This window comes from Episyrphus balteatus, chromosome 2, assembly GCF_945859705.1.
Source record: "Episyrphus balteatus chromosome 2, idEpiBalt1.1, whole genome shotgun sequence".
NCBI classification, from domain to species: domain Eukaryota; kingdom Metazoa; phylum Arthropoda; class Insecta; order Diptera; family Syrphidae; genus Episyrphus; species Episyrphus balteatus.
In genome coordinates this window covers 111735209-111751842 of record NC_079135.1, presented here as the reverse complement: position 1 = coordinate 111751842, position 16634 = coordinate 111735209, and the positions used below count along the sequence as shown (strand labels likewise).

The 16634-nt window shown below is 32.0% G+C and overlaps 3 protein-coding genes across 3 annotated transcripts; 1 reads left to right on the top strand and 2 right to left on the bottom strand.

Annotated features, from left to right (window-relative positions):
• Positions 1-365: 365 nt before the first annotated feature.
• On the bottom strand, positions 366-2011 carry LOC129908775 (la-related protein 7). The gene is made up of 2 exons (XM_055985536.1): positions 1769-2011; positions 366-1709 (listed from the first exon to the last, which is right to left on the bottom strand). Exons 1-2 carry the CDS (start codon positions 1986-1988, stop codon positions 370-372), a joined length of 1560 nt encoding a protein of 519 aa, XP_055841511.1. The 5' UTR covers positions 1989-2011; the 3' UTR covers positions 366-369.
• A 3630-nt stretch (positions 2012-5641) lies between these two features.
• On the top strand, positions 5642-8340 carry LOC129909658 (molybdenum cofactor sulfurase 3). Its single transcript, XM_055986733.1, has 4 exons — positions 5642-5875; positions 5966-6110; positions 6174-6680; positions 6729-8340. The coding sequence occupies exons 1-4, from the start codon at positions 5803-5805 to the stop codon at positions 8338-8340; spliced, it is 2337 nt and encodes a 778-aa protein (XP_055842708.1). The 5' UTR covers positions 5642-5802.
• A 50-nt stretch (positions 8341-8390) lies between these two features.
• On the bottom strand, positions 8391-8811 carry LOC129908791 (migration and invasion enhancer 1). Its single transcript, XM_055985551.1, has 2 exons — positions 8732-8811; positions 8391-8654 (listed from the first exon to the last, which is right to left on the bottom strand). Exons 1-2 carry the CDS (start codon positions 8755-8757, stop codon positions 8393-8395), a joined length of 288 nt encoding a protein of 95 aa, XP_055841526.1. The 5' UTR covers positions 8758-8811; the 3' UTR covers positions 8391-8392.
• Positions 8812-16634: the final 7823 nt, after the last annotated feature.

The following is a 16634-nucleotide window of genomic DNA, read 5'->3' as shown; positions in this document are numbered from 1 at the left end:
TCTGTTAAGGACATCATACCATTTTGCTTTCCGCTGAAGATTTATGTTGTTATACCTTGATAATATTATTAATGAAACTTCGTACACATTCCAATTAAAATTATAATAGATAGCTGTCAGACAAATGGTTTGCTTTTTTTAATACTTTATACAATTTTTTGTTTATGTTCCATATATCAAGTTGTGGCCCGATTTTTTTGTATTGGAAAAGGTTAACACATTACAAAGCCAAAAATTGAAAATAAATACAAAAAAAATGCGGAACGAAGTCCGCCGGGTCAGCTAGTAACCAATAAATAAAACAAAAAATTAATTTTTAATTCAATTTTTTTTTCTTAAAATTCAATTATTTCAAAAAATAAAATACATTCAATCAACATCATCATCACCAAATCGAATATGTTTCGATATAACCTTCTTCATCTTCTCTCTACCACGTTTACTTGGTATCTTCACCTTTTTATTCAATTTTGCTTCTCGATCTTCTTTAATCTTCTCCCAATATTCACTTTCTACCTCACCACTTAGAACTTTACAATTATATTCAGCACATGATAATTGTTTGACCAAATTCACTGCCGATTGAGCTGAATCTAAGCGTAAAAATGCCGACATAGCTCCTTCTTTAATATCAACATATTTAACAGTTTCATATTGTCTCATATCAGCTTTGAATTCTTTCAAAGTCACACAAGGCTCCAAGAAGCCAGCTTCAACAATCAAACCCGGCTCATAGGAAAACAATGGTGCCTTCTCTATGGCTGGATTTAATTTTGGGGAATCATTAGAGCGATCGTTAAATTTAGCCGCTTGATTCTCATCGTTTTCATTGCCAGCTCCATAAAAGTTCATGTTCATTTTTTCGAGTTTTTTGGTAGGCTTTTCTACGGGCTTTGTAGTGTCCATTTCATTTTGGGAGTTCTTCCAAGCCATTCTTTTGAGTTCGGCAGTTTTCTCACGTTGCATATTGAGATATTTATTTCGCAATCTCTTCCAATCTTTTTTGGGTAATACTCGAATCTCAACAAAGTCCGCATCAGGATTAGCTTCCTCATCGGGATTTAACTTCTTCTTCTTTTTCTTGTGTTTTCGTTTGCGACGTTTACTACCTTCGCCATCATTGTCAGTTTGGTCATCTGTTTCTGCTGCTGTTGAAGTTGCTCCTTCATCAGCCGAATCGAGTTTGGAGCGTTTTGAATCTGTTTGGCTGCTAGATTCACTCGAAATTCTTCTCTTTTTTCCCTTTCTCTCTTCTTGATCTTTCTTTTCTTGATTTTGTTCTCGGATAAATGACTTGACACTTATAAGCTCTGCAGGATCAGAGGTTTCCATGCAGAGGACACCATTAAATTGACGAAATGCTTTAACAGCTTTGTCAACACTTGATTCTTCTTCGAATTCAATAAAACCAAATTCTTTAATTTTCTTAGACCTGCTATATCTTGGAAGAGATACATATGCAATTGGTCCGAATCGAGAGAACATATTCTTCACCCATTCGTGATCGGCGGTAGGTGGAAGTGATTCCACGTACATTGTTTTGTGATCGACATTCCGATCAACGGGTAATGAAGTTTTGCGACGAACTTTTTGTTGCTCCGAATCCAGTTCGAGGAGCTGCGAGTTTGACAAGGATTTAACAATGTCAGCCGTGGAGGTGGTAAGATTTTTTAATTTGTTGAAAGTTAAAAATACTTCAATTGGAACAACTGATAAAGGAATATACTAAAGTAATAGTTTAAGGGAAAATTTGAATTTTTATACTTACAAGGATCTTGAGCAATTAATTGCATTAGAAATCGATCCTTGGATAAATTTGCATCACCAAAATAGAATTCCATTTGTTCACGTATGGCATTTAGAAATTTTCGTTTGCGCTTACGATGTCCTTTGTGAGAGTTTTGTTTGTCTTTTGATTCGGGGGCGGTAGAAGTTGTATCTTCATCATTTTTTGATTTTTCGGTTTTATCTGATTTAGATGATTCCATTTTCGGGGTTTTATTTTATTTTAATCGATTGTGGTTTTATTGAATTAAAACGTTTGGCTTTTTGCATTCGGTAGGTCGGTACACAAACAATTTTTGACATTTCATTTTTTTTGTGCATCGAACATGTCTGTTCAGCAGGTACACTCATGATAGATTTTTTTATAGGGTAAATTTTGATGATATTCTCCTAGCTGATGCGTGTTACCGCAGCGGTATACGATGAACTCAAGTCGGTATTAAAAGAGCTCAAACACTCATACATTTTATGATAAGTAAATGAGAAAACCTCCATTTAATATTAAAAAAAAGTAGTCTTAAGGCTTAACTACATACACCACTTTTTGAAAAAGTACAAAATTGAAAATATTTTTTTTTTTGTCTAGCGCAGTTGTTTGTTTATTAGACCAAAAAAAGACTTGTGGCACTCGAGGACTGCCGCGGTTAAGCTATTGCTTTGCATTTTTACCGACTTCCAAAAAGGAGGAGGTATTCAATTCGTCTGGTTTTTTTTTTTTTTTTTTTTTTTTTTTTTTTTTTTTTTTTTTTATGTTTGTTACCGCATAACTTTGGACTGAGTGAACCAATTTTGATAAATCTTTTTGTATTGGAAATCTGGTGGCTGCAGTGTGGTCCCATTTCAATTTCATCTACATTTAGCCATAGGAACTATTTTAAAAATCATAAAACCCAGTTTTGAGCCATGGAAGTCGGTTCTGTTTTTTTGCTAAAAATGATTATTTGTCAACTTATGCAATTATAATTTGTTTACCTACCCTACACAAAACCAATGATCTGATTTTGTATCTACCTATCAATTCATACACCTACAACAACAAGGTCACATTTGAAAACATGCATACACACAATCTCATGTCATAAACTTCTCCAGACCAAAAAATAAAAAAACACAAGAATACTTTTTCTCTTTTCTCTACAATCGCAACGCAACGCTTTACTCGTTCACAAATCACAACAAGTTGAACAAGAAACAGAAGAATGAGAAGAGAAAACAAAACAAAAGAAAGAAACCATTCACACAAACAGCGCTTGTTTGCTCTCGTTCGTCTCGATACATGCAAGCTTCGTACAATTGTACATTCGTACCATGTACACACATACCATACACGTTTAGTGAACCATCCATGTGTGTGGCGTAGTAATTTTTCGTTTCATTTTTCGTTACAGTTTTCGTTACTATATTTTTTGGCTAGCACCCCATCCCAGGCCTGCGTTAAAATCTATGCAATAGCTTAAAAATAAGCTTTCTGCATCATTTGTTTTAAAATGCAATAAATGAATAAAAAATGTATTTTTTTGTTCGAGTTAATTTTTGTTTTTAAATGCAGTTACAACAAAATTCAAATTACCCACCTTGATTTTTTGTACCTATAGCGTTTTTGTAAATTTTATTGCGATATATTAATATGATGGACCAAGTTGAATCAATAGGAGACCCTGTATTGGATATTATAAATCATTTTGCAAAACCTCCATCATTCAATATTAGCAATAAAATCTTAAGAAACACTCTATATATAAAATGTAATTATTGTTTTTCCTAAAGCCTAGTACGCGGCTGAAGCGAAACGAAAAATTTTGAAGTCTCCAAAGTCAACAGCGAACATGTTAATGAAAAAAATACCATCATTTATACCAAATATAAATAATAAAAAAATTCAAGAAAAAAATATCAGAAAATAAGTTTTAAAGCAAAAACAAAACAAATTTAATTTCGTTCAAAATTTCGTTAACGAAATTTTGTATTTAAAGTTTCGTTTCGCTTCAGCTGCGTACTAGGCTTTAAAGTAGAGTTAAAAAAATGTTCAGTAGCGATACACATAGGTACTATAGGAATCTTAAAAAAAGTCAAGCTCGAAATAACAAATGGGACAAGACAGATAATGCTAATAAAGTGCCCGGGATTTTTTGGTTAAAAATTAACGTTAGGTTTTTTTCCCATATACCTAACCGCGATTGAAATGTTGTTTTTCTCAAAAACGCCTCTAAAGGCTTAACTACATACACCACTTTTTGAAAAAGTACAAAAGTGAGAATATTTTTTTTCTGGCTAGTGCAATTTTGTTGTGAAAAAGAGTATACAAATTGTTTTTTAGACCAAAAAATAAGCTTTCCTCATCATTTGTTTTAATTTTCCAGCCCTTAAAACTATATAAAAATGCGTTTGAAAATTTTCACTTTTTCACTTTTTGAGCCAATGTAGTTAAGCCTTAACGCTTTTGATTAAAAAATATTTGTACTGTTTGGCTTCAAATAAAAAATAAAAAAATCTGTTTTTGAACTCTTTATTGAAGGTACATACCAAGAACCACCATAAAGAACCATAGAACTTTTATTTTATTTCTCACTTTGTGTACGAAAATGTTTCAATATGCCCAATTGTAAAAAATTGAAAAAAGACTTGTGTCACTCGAGGACTGTCGCGGTAAAGCTATTGCATTGCATTTTTTATCGACTTATGCAATTATAATTATTTATTTACCTACACTACACAAAACCAATGATTATTTTTTTTTTTATCTACCTATCAATTCATATACAACAACTCGGTCACATTTGAAAACATGCATACATACAATCTCATGTCATAAACTTCTCCAGACAAAAAAAAAAATAGGAAATCACAAGAATACTTTTTCTCTTCTGATTTAATATCGCAAGCGCAATGCAACGCTTTACTCGTTCACAAATCACAAGAAGTTGAACAAGAAACAGAAGAATGGGAAGAGAAAAGAAAAGAAAATACAGATAATTTTTTTGCTTCTGGATTTATTCTGCAGACACAGCATTTATGGTCGTCTTCCTTATTCTTCTTTTTGTTGTCTAACACAATTTATATAACCCTCTCTGGCTGAACCAAAACCATTCACACATCCATGCAAGCTTCGTACAATCGTATCATATGCATATACACACATACCATCATAAATGTACTAATTTTTCGTTACGTTTTTTCTTGGTTAGCTCCCCATGCCAGGCCTGCGTTAAAATCTATGCAATAGCTTAAAAAAACCCTTTCAGATAAAATTTAGCGCGAGCAGCGTACCAGGCTTAAAAAAATAAATAAATTTTTTTAATCAATATTATTTTCACAACTAATGTAATGCATACACTTGAAATTTTGTTTTTATGTGTGGATCAATACTTTTTTTTTAGAATGGCGTTGGCGTGCCAAATTTTGTTGTGGAAAATAATTGAAAATTTTCATATATCTACAAATAATATTTCTTCGGAGGTGAAGTGAAAATCGTTAGAAAATAAACAAACACATATTACACAACTTTTTGTTTGTGGCAAATACATGAAAACTAATTCAAGCAAACAACTGTATTACAAATCCCTTCCATCTAGCGATTTAAAATTGTTCAACTAAACCACACCATTCCTTTCAGCGATCAATCGCTTATTCGAGTGAGTAAAAATGCTGCTACCTTCGCCATAGCGTAGTTAACTTTCAATCTTTTTAAATAAAAAGTTTTAACGTCCCAAACCAATTTGTACATAGGCTAATACGTGCGACCCTTTCGTTCGCTTTATTAAGTGAACACCGAACCTTAAAAAAGTAGTTGTCGATCGAGTACACTCCTAGCAAAAAATTTAATGTTTACAAGTTTGATGCGATCATCGAACTAGAGTTGTTGATACTTGATGTTGATAGTAGTTGTAGTTGTTGATGTTCAATATTTTTTGCATTTCACAACAACTTTATTGTTCCAAGAGAATAGAAGTCCCAAGTCATTTACCAATAATTACAAATCCAATTTAATTCAAGAAAAAAATAGAAAATTCGAAAAAAATGACTCAATTCATAGAAGAATTCTCATCGGATGAAGTTGAATTGATCTCTAGAGAATTTAAACGTCTTGGGGGTAAATTTTATCAACAAAACAACAATATTTTTGCTGATAACGAGTCATAATGCGTAACTCATCATTATCTTTACATTTTTTTTTATATAGAAAACACTTATCTCGACCATGCCGGAACGACTTTATATTCCGAAAAACAAATAGAATTTGCCGAAAAAGTATTAAAAGAAAATCTATTTTGCAATCCCCATACTTGCAAGGTTACCGGTGATTTGGTTGATCAAGTTCGATTCAGGTAAATAACAAACAAAGTCCAAATTCTTTAGTTTAGTATTAAAATTATAAATAATGTTCCTAGAATCCTTAATCATTTCAATACAAATTCTAATGATTATGCTGTAGTCTTTACTGCCAATGCTACTGCAGCTCTGAAATTAGCTGGAGAATGTTTCAATTTTGGTGATAGTGGCAGATTCTATTACTGCCAAGAGAATCACACATCAGTTCTGGGAATGAGAGAAGTTGTCCGAACTGATGATATATTTGTACTTACAAAAGATGATCTTTTAGAGAATTTAAATGAGAATGGAAATAACCGCTCGTTGGAAGTGAAAGGCAATTCATTGGTCGCCTTTTCAGCTCAATGCAATTTCAGTGGTTATAAGTTGCCATTGAGTCTAATTTCAGCTATTCAGGAAAATGGTTTAAAGTCTCATGGAACAAGAGTTCGTGGAAAGTTATCAGACTTGGACAATAGCAATTTCTATGTTTGTCTAGATGCAGCTTCATTCGTTGCAACAAACTTCTTGGATCTTAACAAATACCCAGCCGAATTTGTATGTGTTTCCTTTTACAAAATCTTTGGGTAAGTTATTCATTCTCTTATGTTCAATCATTTCATTCTGTCTTAAAGCTATCCCACAGGTGTTGGAGCCTTAATAGTCAGCAAACGTGGTCAACAGCTATTAAAGAAATCCTATTATGGTGGAGGAACTGTTCAGATCTCAATGACTATGGAAGATTTCCATGTAAAACGAAATGGATTCACTGATCATTTCGAAGATGGAACACTTTCATTTCTAGGAATAGCCAAAGTCCTTGAAGGATTTAAGACTCATGAAAGATTGATAACTCGTCGAGATGGTCTTAAGCCAATTCAAAGGATATCGAATCATGTCTTTCAACTGGCAAAGTATTGCTATGATTTTCTCCGTCAATTAAAACATCCCAATGGCCAGCAACTTATTCAATTCTACAATCATACAAATTTTAACAGCGTCCAAGACCAAGGAGGCATAATAACCTTCAATATTCTTCATGAAGATGGTTCTTATGTAGGTTTCGCTGAAGTAGCATGTATAGCTGCAGTTTTTAATGTCCAACTGAGAACAGGTTGCTTTTGTAATCCTGGTGCTTGTCAGAATCATTTGAAACTGACAAATGATGATATTCGAAAGCAATTCAAAGCTGGACACATTTGTAGCGATTACAATGACTTGATTGATGGACTGCCAACAGGTGCTGTTCGAATGTCTTTCGGTTACATGACTCGCAAAAAAGATGTTGACAAAGCTCTAAAGATGATTGCCGATTGTTATTTAAGTGGTAGCAGTCAACGATTGGAATTGATGGAGAAATGTAAATCACTTCCCAGAGCTTTGGAACATATTCCTAGACGTTTAAAAAAGACGACATTAAAGAAGATTTGCATATATCCTGTAAAGAGTTGTGGATCTTTTGAGATCAAGGATAGTTGGGAAATAACAGAGCGAGGGTTTAAATACGACAGGAATTGGATGATTGTTGATGCAAATGGCATGGCAGTCACTCAGAAAACCCACACTAGAATGTGCTTGATAAAGCCAATAATTGACATTGAAGCTGGAACTTTAGAGTTGACATTCCCGTACATGAAGTCTATTCGTGTTCTACTTGATGATACTGTTGGGAATCTTGAGGGGAAATCATTAGTATCACCTCTCTGTCAGAGCAAGGTCTGTGACGACATGGTAGAGGGTTTAGATTTAGGAGATGAGGTAGCAGAATGGATTAGCGATTGCTTGGAATGCACTGGCAGTCGTTTGGTTCGACAGAGTGCAGATAGAAAAACCAAGAATGGTGAAAACAAAGATTTAAACCTTGTTAATCAAGGACAATTTCTTTTGTTAAACAAAACTTCTGTTGAATGGTTAGCCTCTAAAGTTGAATCGGAGCAAGAAGACATTGATACGACTATTGATAGATTCCGAGCGAATCTAATAATTGAAACACCGTTACCATTAGAGGAAAACCAATTTGAAGAAATTACTATTGGAGGTATTCAATTCAAAGTGGATGGATTTTGCAAACGATGTCAAATGATTTGTATTGATCAACGTTCAGGGCAGAAGACAATGGAACCTTTAAGAACGATTGCTAAGGAATTTAAGGGGAAAATTCAATTTGGGATTTATGTATCTTTGATTGGGTTTAAAAATAATGCATTTATTTCATGCAAAGATGATATAAAAACTAAATTAAAATAAACAACATTTTGGAGATATAAATAATTTGAAAATATTTTATATTCTATTCGTTTTACATAATTATACAATTTTCTATTGGCTGTTCTTTAACTTTATCTACTGGCAAACCTTTTTCAGCTTTTTGAACATTTTCCAAAACACTTTGATGATCGGGAAAAGCTAAGGTTTGTATTTTTGAATGAACCAAATCTTCGTTGATTTTAACTTCGAATGATCCTTGACGGCCGACATGACATGTTACTTCGGTGCCAGGTTGTTTTTCTTGGAGAAATGCTGATAGCATTTTGCAGTGCCATTCGAAATTACAGCGACCACTTTTTTTTTTAAAGAAGACAAAAATGATAGTGGAGTTTAATGTATTTCTATTATGTTGATTTGTTTTTGTACCTACCAGTATTCGACATCAACTTTAACCATTAGAAATGTTATTTGTTGGTTTTCTTTATTTCATAATAAAATTTATTATTACAAGTAGGTATAATAAAAATATTTATTTTTGTATCAAAACAAAACAGCTGTTTTTTGTTTACCAAGCAAAGATGACAGATGAAGTACAGTTTTGACGAACATTTTCGTTACCAAAAATATTTTTTCTTATTCTGGAAACAGAATGATTTTCTTAACTGTAGACCACTGAGGGGCGTTTCAAGTTTTATAAAAAGTGCTATGAAAACTCTTCTCGCAGATACATATTTTTGTAATTTCACACCCTTGTTCTGGACCCAAATCGCGCAAGTGTGAATTGGGCCCCAGGGGCCCAATTCCGCAAGAGTGAGTTTTTCTGTGTGAGTTTTTCGCTGTCTTGTTTGTCATACTACGTTTCAACCTACCCTAAATCCGAGATTTAGCTAAGTAGATTTAGCATAAATCTCGAGTTTTATTCTAAATCTCGGATTAAAAGTAGGTGAAAATCTTATACTACGTTTCCACCTACCCTAAATTCGAGATTAAGCCAAGGAGATTTAGCATAAATCTCGATTTTTATTCCAAATCTCATAGAATCTGAGATTAAACGAAGTAGATTTAAAATAAATCTCGAGATTTATTCTAAATCTACTTAGCTAAATCTCGGATTTAGCGTAGGTGGAAACATAGTATAAGGCAATTTACACGTTTTTTCGTATACACAGAGGAATTCACTCTTGCGGAATCAGGCCCCTGGTTACTGATACCTAACAAGTCACAAGAACCTCATAAGATGTCACGGGGCTCGGAACCCGTGGCCCCCACTTTTTTCAAAACTACCAAAATGGCCACTTTTTATTTATACCTAGCTAAAATGTTTGTTCTCTTAAGATTTTTAAAAGATGAAAAATTATGGAGAATTGTAAAAGAAAGAAAGAACTGTTGATTTCAATTAGGAACGTATTTCTTGTTTCTGATTTCCAGAATTTAATCGAATGGAATTTTAAGAAAGTCATTGGGAAACATGTATAAAATGCTTGAGGCTGGATCTGCGGATAATGTTTTTGAAATATTTTTTGTAATTCAGGCATTCTATAGTAGGTACTTTTCAAACCTGCAATGATAAAAAATAAACTTACACAGAGATTAAAAAATGTGAACACATGCAATTTATTATTTCTTAATGTCAGCCCTTAATTTAATAAAAGCAAGAGATAAGTATGAAAACTCGGTATACCAAAGTCCAAATTAGCATATAAATAAAAATCTTGGATTTTAAAGATTTCTGTGAAGAGATCTTTCACCGAAAAAAGTTAAATACAAAAGCTTTCTATAGTAGAAAGATTTACAACAATTTATTCAAATTATTTTTGTATATACATACCTGCTTACTCAAAAAAGGGAGGAAATTGCAAAAATACGAATTTCTTTTGTATTTAAAAAAAAACTTGGTTTAAAGAAACCTTTTAATGTTTATTTTTTTGGCAATATATTAGTTTTTGAATTTTTGACGAATTGAACTTGAAAAAAGAACGCTATTTTTTCAAATTAAATTCGTAACAGACCCAAAAATTATTATTTTGCTAAAAAAACATTAAAATTAAGCAAAACACATTAAAAGCAGCTCTGCCCTGCAAGTATGAAAAAGCCATACACAAACCTTTTCATTAAAAGATAAGTTCAAACGAAGTTTTGTTTAAATCCAAATACATATTTTTTGTAAAAGACAAAAATTAAGTTTAACCTGTTCAGTTCAACCAGCTGTAGTTAGCATCCTTGCGTTTAATCGAAAATAACTTATACATATAACTACTTAGGGTACCTAAGAGTATTAACTTGATTTTGATATCATTGGATTCAGTATCAAAAAATAAACTAAAAATATGCGTCATATGAATATAATTACATTCCACAAAAGATATTGTAATGTTTTATTCCGGGTTCACAATAAAACTTATTTCGTTTATTTAATTTCCACTTATCTTTCCGTTCAAATAACAACACACTTTATTTCAACTCAATTTACTTTTATTATTCGCTCAAACAAACACACTTTTAAATCACTTTATTTATTACTAACAATTTCCAACACTTTATTTCACTTCGTACTGCACTCTTTCACTTTATAAATCAAACTGTATCCGGTCGGTGTCCACGCTGCCCTTTTATACCTGAAATTCGGAATTCGAGAATGTCTTCGAAGGTTCTCGTCTTTGCTTCTCGAAGCTTCCTTTCCAAGAGGGGGCGCTTCATACTTCCAGTCCAGTGGGATATTTTGGGATATTCAGCAGTCGAGGGAATTTCTTTGGATGCGTTCAGAGGGTAGTTTCTTAATTACTAAAGGTCCGTTCACATTTCTACCTTTACTGTAGCAGGTAGTGTGTTCAGACTTTTATCTTAAAAGTAGTTCGGTAATTCATCGTTACAATATCCTACTGCTTGTTGCATGAAGTATGTATGTTGGAATTCAATTCACCTCAGCAAGTTGCTACCCACCTATAAATCTATGGAGTTATGTATTAACGACATATGTAAGTCCAAAATTTTCGTTTTGAGATAAATGCATTTTAAAGTTAGCAAAATTCCTCCAAATCCAGTTTTATTTAATATAAATATATTGGGATGCAATTTTTTTTTAAATAATAATATTTACACAAATAAGACAAAAAATTTAAATTTTAAGCGTATTTATTATGTTTTTAAGTGAGATATGTTGTTTTGACCAAACAAGAAAAAGATTATTTCGAGTTGTGTTCTTAGTGCCAATATTGGAATTAGTTTTTTTTTTAAGAATTCAAGTTTTTCGGACTTACCGCTATTTACTTTTGTTTTTTTAAACGATAGTACAGGAAAGATAGACTTTTTCGTGGAACGAAATATAGGACGGCTGAATTTTTCAAATCTGAAAGAGGGGCATTAGAAAAGCTTAAGTCCTGGTTTTCGGGACGCCACCCCCCTGGCGAAATCCGCCATTTTGGAAAACGCGAATCGATCTATATCTCCGAAACTATTTATCCTAGAGAAGTGGTTATCAGACCAAAGTTCTTGGAAATTTAATCATCTTTTTCTTTGTAGTACATTATTTTTCTGAGCGGGCAATAGTTTTGAGGTTATGTTGTTTTAATATATTTTTTTCGGTTTTTTTTAAGATTTTATCATTCCCGGTATTAGTTACATAAATTTTAAAACGGTTAAAGTTATAGACCATCAAATTTCCAATAATTTGGTATATTTTTGAAAGTCATGCGATGTATGAGTCGAAAGTTATTGATCTGAAAACTGTAGTCTAAGTACAGGAAAGTTAGTAAATAAAACAGGCATGCTATTAAGATCAAACGAAAATAGATTTAGATTTTTAAATAGTTCTGTATATGCTGTTAATACCAAACTCCATAGAAATAAAATAAATAAATAGTAAAAATTGTTTAGTAAAACTCTTGTAGGTTAGGAAAATTTTAAACACTCTTTTTACCTATTATCATTCTTAAACCCAGACTTCCAATCGTCACCGGTAAGCAAATTTCCCCACACTAAAAATAAAAGTCATGGGCATGAGTACAACAACAAGTTCAATGCTCTTTGCTTAAGCTTTACCTGCCTCCCTATAGCACGACCAAGAACAAAAGTGATATGCAAATGTAATGTCAACAACATTGAATAAGTTTCCTACAAAAAAAAAAAAATATATAAAAGAACGAAAACTAGGTAAACTATCTCCCTATCACATTATTTTTGAGCATACATTAAAATCACAAGGTCACTGGCAGACACATTCACACAAACATATGGTTATTTTCCAATGAAAACAAAAGGTTTGGTTTCTATCATTAAAGTTACATGTCTTTTATCAATTTTTTTAACATTCGTATTTCTTGAAGTCTTTAAAAAAATATCCTATTGAGTACCGTAAAATGTGCGTACCTAAACTTCAAATCAACCAGTGTACCAGTTTAAGGAATCCTTTTACACTTTCACCTGAATCCATTTTTAGTTTTAATTTGAAACATTTTGAAGGTCTTCACTTTCGAATAAAAAACTGCAAAGATTCAAGATTTCTCGGAAATTGAAAAAAAAATCAAATAAAAGTTCCGACAATCATATTCCTACTGCCTCTTGATTCCACGAATCATTTCAATCTGCCCTATTAACTAAAAAATAGACTAAAGTTGCTCCCAGTAGAAATGCATTCACGTTTTCGGAACAGAATCAAAACATGCGCGTAGAGTATACCAAAGGAGCGAAAGCTTTCAGATCCTTTATATTTTAAACTCGCACCTAGTTGTCTTCTATTAAATTTCCAAGAATGAAAGTACGTTTTACTGCTGCCTCAAGCACAATCGTCAATACTCGAATCGTGGCTCTTCCACAATCGGAAGCCCAAGAACTATGACTGTTCATAGACACACTCGCCTATTTTTGTTTTTAGTTCGATCAAGTTGTTGCAACAAGTGAGTTGTCATTTTGTTAACGGGAGCATCATTTCCTGCGGTTTTATGTGAATCCTGCCAATTTCCGTATTGTCTGCATATATCGGGAATCTAATTAAAGTTGACTACACTCGCATTATTTCTGTGGTGTCTGGTATGTTTGGTAGTGAAATTCCCTTGAAATCAAAGTTTGTCTGCCTTTTCTTGCTTTTATGAACAAAAAAAAAAAAATTGCAGGAAATCCTTTATGTGTTTGTCATTACGTGAAACAGGATATTGCTTTCATTTAATGGTTGTTTTAAGTTTTTAAATTAGCAAAAGATTTATTTGTTTTACCTATTGTGAAGTTATTTTTTTTTTTAGATGAAAGACTCTTTGTGAAATTGTGTGTTCAAAGACTCATGTACGGCACTGAGATGCTTTTGGAAGTCCCATAAAGGATCAACTGGAATCCAAATAAGTTCTTGACAATAATAATTAAGTTTGTAAGTATCAAAGTTAGTGCATTAAAGGAAGAGTATTTGCATTTCTGTTTTTGTTTGTAGATACTGTTCTTGTTTTTATAAAAGAGAAAGAGACTTCCCTTTAATGTCTCATAGCAAAAGCTAAAGGGCAAAATCAACCAATTGCTTTTACTGTTCAATACCTTTTTGAATGTTAAATTTATTTTTAGCCTTGAAATTGTGTGTTTTATTTCCTTTCAAAAAGAGTGTTTTTAAATAGATATCGATGGTTTTTTCTTTTTTAACGACTTTAAAAATAATTTAAAAGAATTTTATGGGTTTGGATATTATTTCCAGGTTTGGTGTTAGGTTTATGACAATGAAAGATAAAAGAACATGTGAGGGTGTTTCTTTGCTAAGAGTGATTTTTCCTGTTCAATGCTTTCATTAACGTTTTTTTAAACAATAATATTTGAGGCCTGTGAGATTTCTTGGTGAAAGTCAGTTATTATTATAATAATTTGCTGAAATTCTAGATGGCCTACAAAGATGTATTAAAATTGTCAGTACCGCGGCACATAAATAATTTATTGTTTTCTATTCAGTTAAAAATTAAAAAATTAAAAACATTGTTTTTTTAACTCTAGAGTTTAAAGTTTTAAGTAATCAGACAATTTGAAATATTTGTTGACTATTCTGTTACACTATATAGTCAACAAATATTTCAAACTGTCTGATTACTTAAAACTTTAAAACTTTTTCATACAAAAATATTACGCATACGCCACAGTGGCCCAGTCATAAATAGTTAAATAACGCACAGAGAAGAACAGAAAAGATCAAAAAAGTACAGGGGCCGAATCACGGCATACGTTCGTTTACGTATGGTTGCTATATGTGTCCCTATCTTTTTCTAATTTAAATAGAGAAAGCAATAGTCAAAACGTTAACGTATGATCGTAATCGTGAGCCGTGATTCGACCCCAGGTTTGTGTGCTCCATGAAAGAAAACTTTCCCCCAAAAATCTTATATGAATTTTTTTAAATTCCAAGCTACTTTTAATATAACAGCAAGTACATGCGACCAAGTCGTGCATTTTATTTGCTTGCAATTTTGGTAATTGAGAGTGCTGAGATTTTAGAACCTTACAGTAAAATTACTACTCTTAGGGCCAGTTTGTTCACGGTCGATTATCTTTTAATCAAGGATTATTCCATAAGTTTTGTAAAGCAGAATTTTGACAAAAGAATTTTGACCCCGGCAGAATTTTGACCCCAACCCACATATACAATTTCAACAGTTAAGGAATGCTTTCGAAAAGTAACTTATTTCATTATTTAATCACTGATTATATTAGAAGGAACTAAACGAGTCACTGTGGCGTATGTGTAATATTTTTGTATAATGGAAATAGTTTTATTTTTGAGTAATTAACAATCTTGTTCGATTGTCCTTGTCCTACGCGATGGGAGTCCTGATTTGTAAAAATCAAAAATAAAACATTACAGTTTGTTAATTTATAGTCATAAGCTGTTATTTCCTTGAATTAAAGCAAAAGTAGTAAGTACGGGAAAAAAGCCTACCTATATTCTTGACATTATTTTTAATCTCTCATGTTTGCAATGAGAAATTTTGTTGCACAACTCCAGATTCGTATGTTCAACACCCTTAAAAAACATTAACTAAGCCCCCAAAACCAATAACCTATACCACTTTTATATGAGTCTGCATATACACAGAGGCGGCGGAAGGGGCGTGCGGAGTGTGCCCCCGCATACGGCCCCGCGCTTGAAGGGGCCCCGCGCTTGGAGGGGCTCCGCGGGCCCCAAACGCAAATGTCTCGGCCTTTGGAAATAATAAAATTAGAAAAATTAGAAAAAGAAAATTAAACAATTTAAAATTATTGTTTAACTTTTTTTTCTCAAGTGAAGCACAATTAGATTGTTGGATTTTTTAAAATTTCTGCTTTTCGGAATCCCAATTTTATTTAAAACTTAATGAAATGTATACATTTTTTTCTAGGAAATCTATGTGAGAAAAAATGCTATTTTTCAATTTTGTAAAAGTAGACTCAGAGAAAAAAATAGTTAATATCGGGATAACTATTAAAATAGTTAAAAAAAATAGTTATTTGTGATTGATTATAATCAATCGCTATTTACTATTTACTATTAAATAGTAAATTTTAACTATTAAAATATTTATATTTGACTATTTAAACTGTCAATAATGACTGTTTAAAATTGTTACCTCGGTTTTTACTATTAACCCTTTCGAACCCAAGCTATGAAAATCAATATTAAAAAATGATTTTTCAGTATTATCGTATCAAAAACATCACATCACAACTAAGAAATATGAATAGCAAAAAGTTATTTTCCAAAATAATAAATAGCAAAACTAATGTGTTACTCTCATGTTACATGTAAGTAACATGCACTGCCTATGACCACCAAAAAAAGTCGGACAACTGAGAAAGTAAATTTTTATGGAACAATAATATATGCTACTTCTTCTAAGCCAAAAAGCAAGACACTTTCTGGATTAACTTTTTTTATATCTTTTTTTCAAAATTATGACCATATATAAAAAAAAAATTTTTGCAAAAAAAAAGAAAAAATGTAAATTTCAGTTCCTTTTTCGATAAAAAAATTAAAGGTATCATATTTGACTAAATTTTTGTAACAATCCAGTAACTAGGCATCATTATCTTTCAATTAAGCCATCGAAACCTAAAAAAATATCTAATGGAATATTTTTTACGAATTTTTAAAAATATGTTACATGAGAGTAACGCTGGGTCCGAAAGGGTTAAAATATTTATTTTTTCTCTGAGCGTATTTAAAACTGTACGAAATAATTTTTTTATAAAGCTTAGTAAACTTTATTTCCTCTAATAAAAATTGTTTGCTTGCATAAACTGACTCTTCACTTTGTGACAATTTAAACACTTTGTAAAGATTGATTTGTTGATCTCCATGAAAAATCATTAAAAAATACCATTTTATTCAGTGGAAT

Coding starts and splice junctions, on each gene's coding strand:
- LOC129908775 (XM_055985536.1), bottom strand. CDS start 1,988: ATGGAATCATCTAAATCAGATAAAACCGAAAAATCAAAAAATGATGAA. Junction 1,710..1,768: donor ATTAATTGCTCAAGATCCTT/GTAAGTATAAAA, acceptor TTCCTTTATCAG/TTGTTCCAATTGAAGTATTT.
- LOC129909658 (XM_055986733.1), top strand. CDS start 5,803: ATGACTCAATTCATAGAAGAATTCTCATCGGATGAAGTTGAATTGATC. Junction 5,876..5,965: donor AGAATTTAAACGTCTTGGGG/GTAAATTTTATC, acceptor TTTTTTATATAG/AAAACACTTATCTCGACCAT. Junction 6,111..6,173: donor GTTGATCAAGTTCGATTCAG/GTAAATAACAAA, acceptor TAATGTTCCTAG/AATCCTTAATCATTTCAATA.
- LOC129908791 (XM_055985551.1), bottom strand. CDS start 8,757: ATGGTTAAAGTTGATGTCGAATACTG. Junction 8,655..8,731: donor AAAGTTGATGTCGAATACTG/GTAGGTACAAAA, acceptor TAAAAAAAAAAG/TGGTCGCTGTAATTTCGAAT.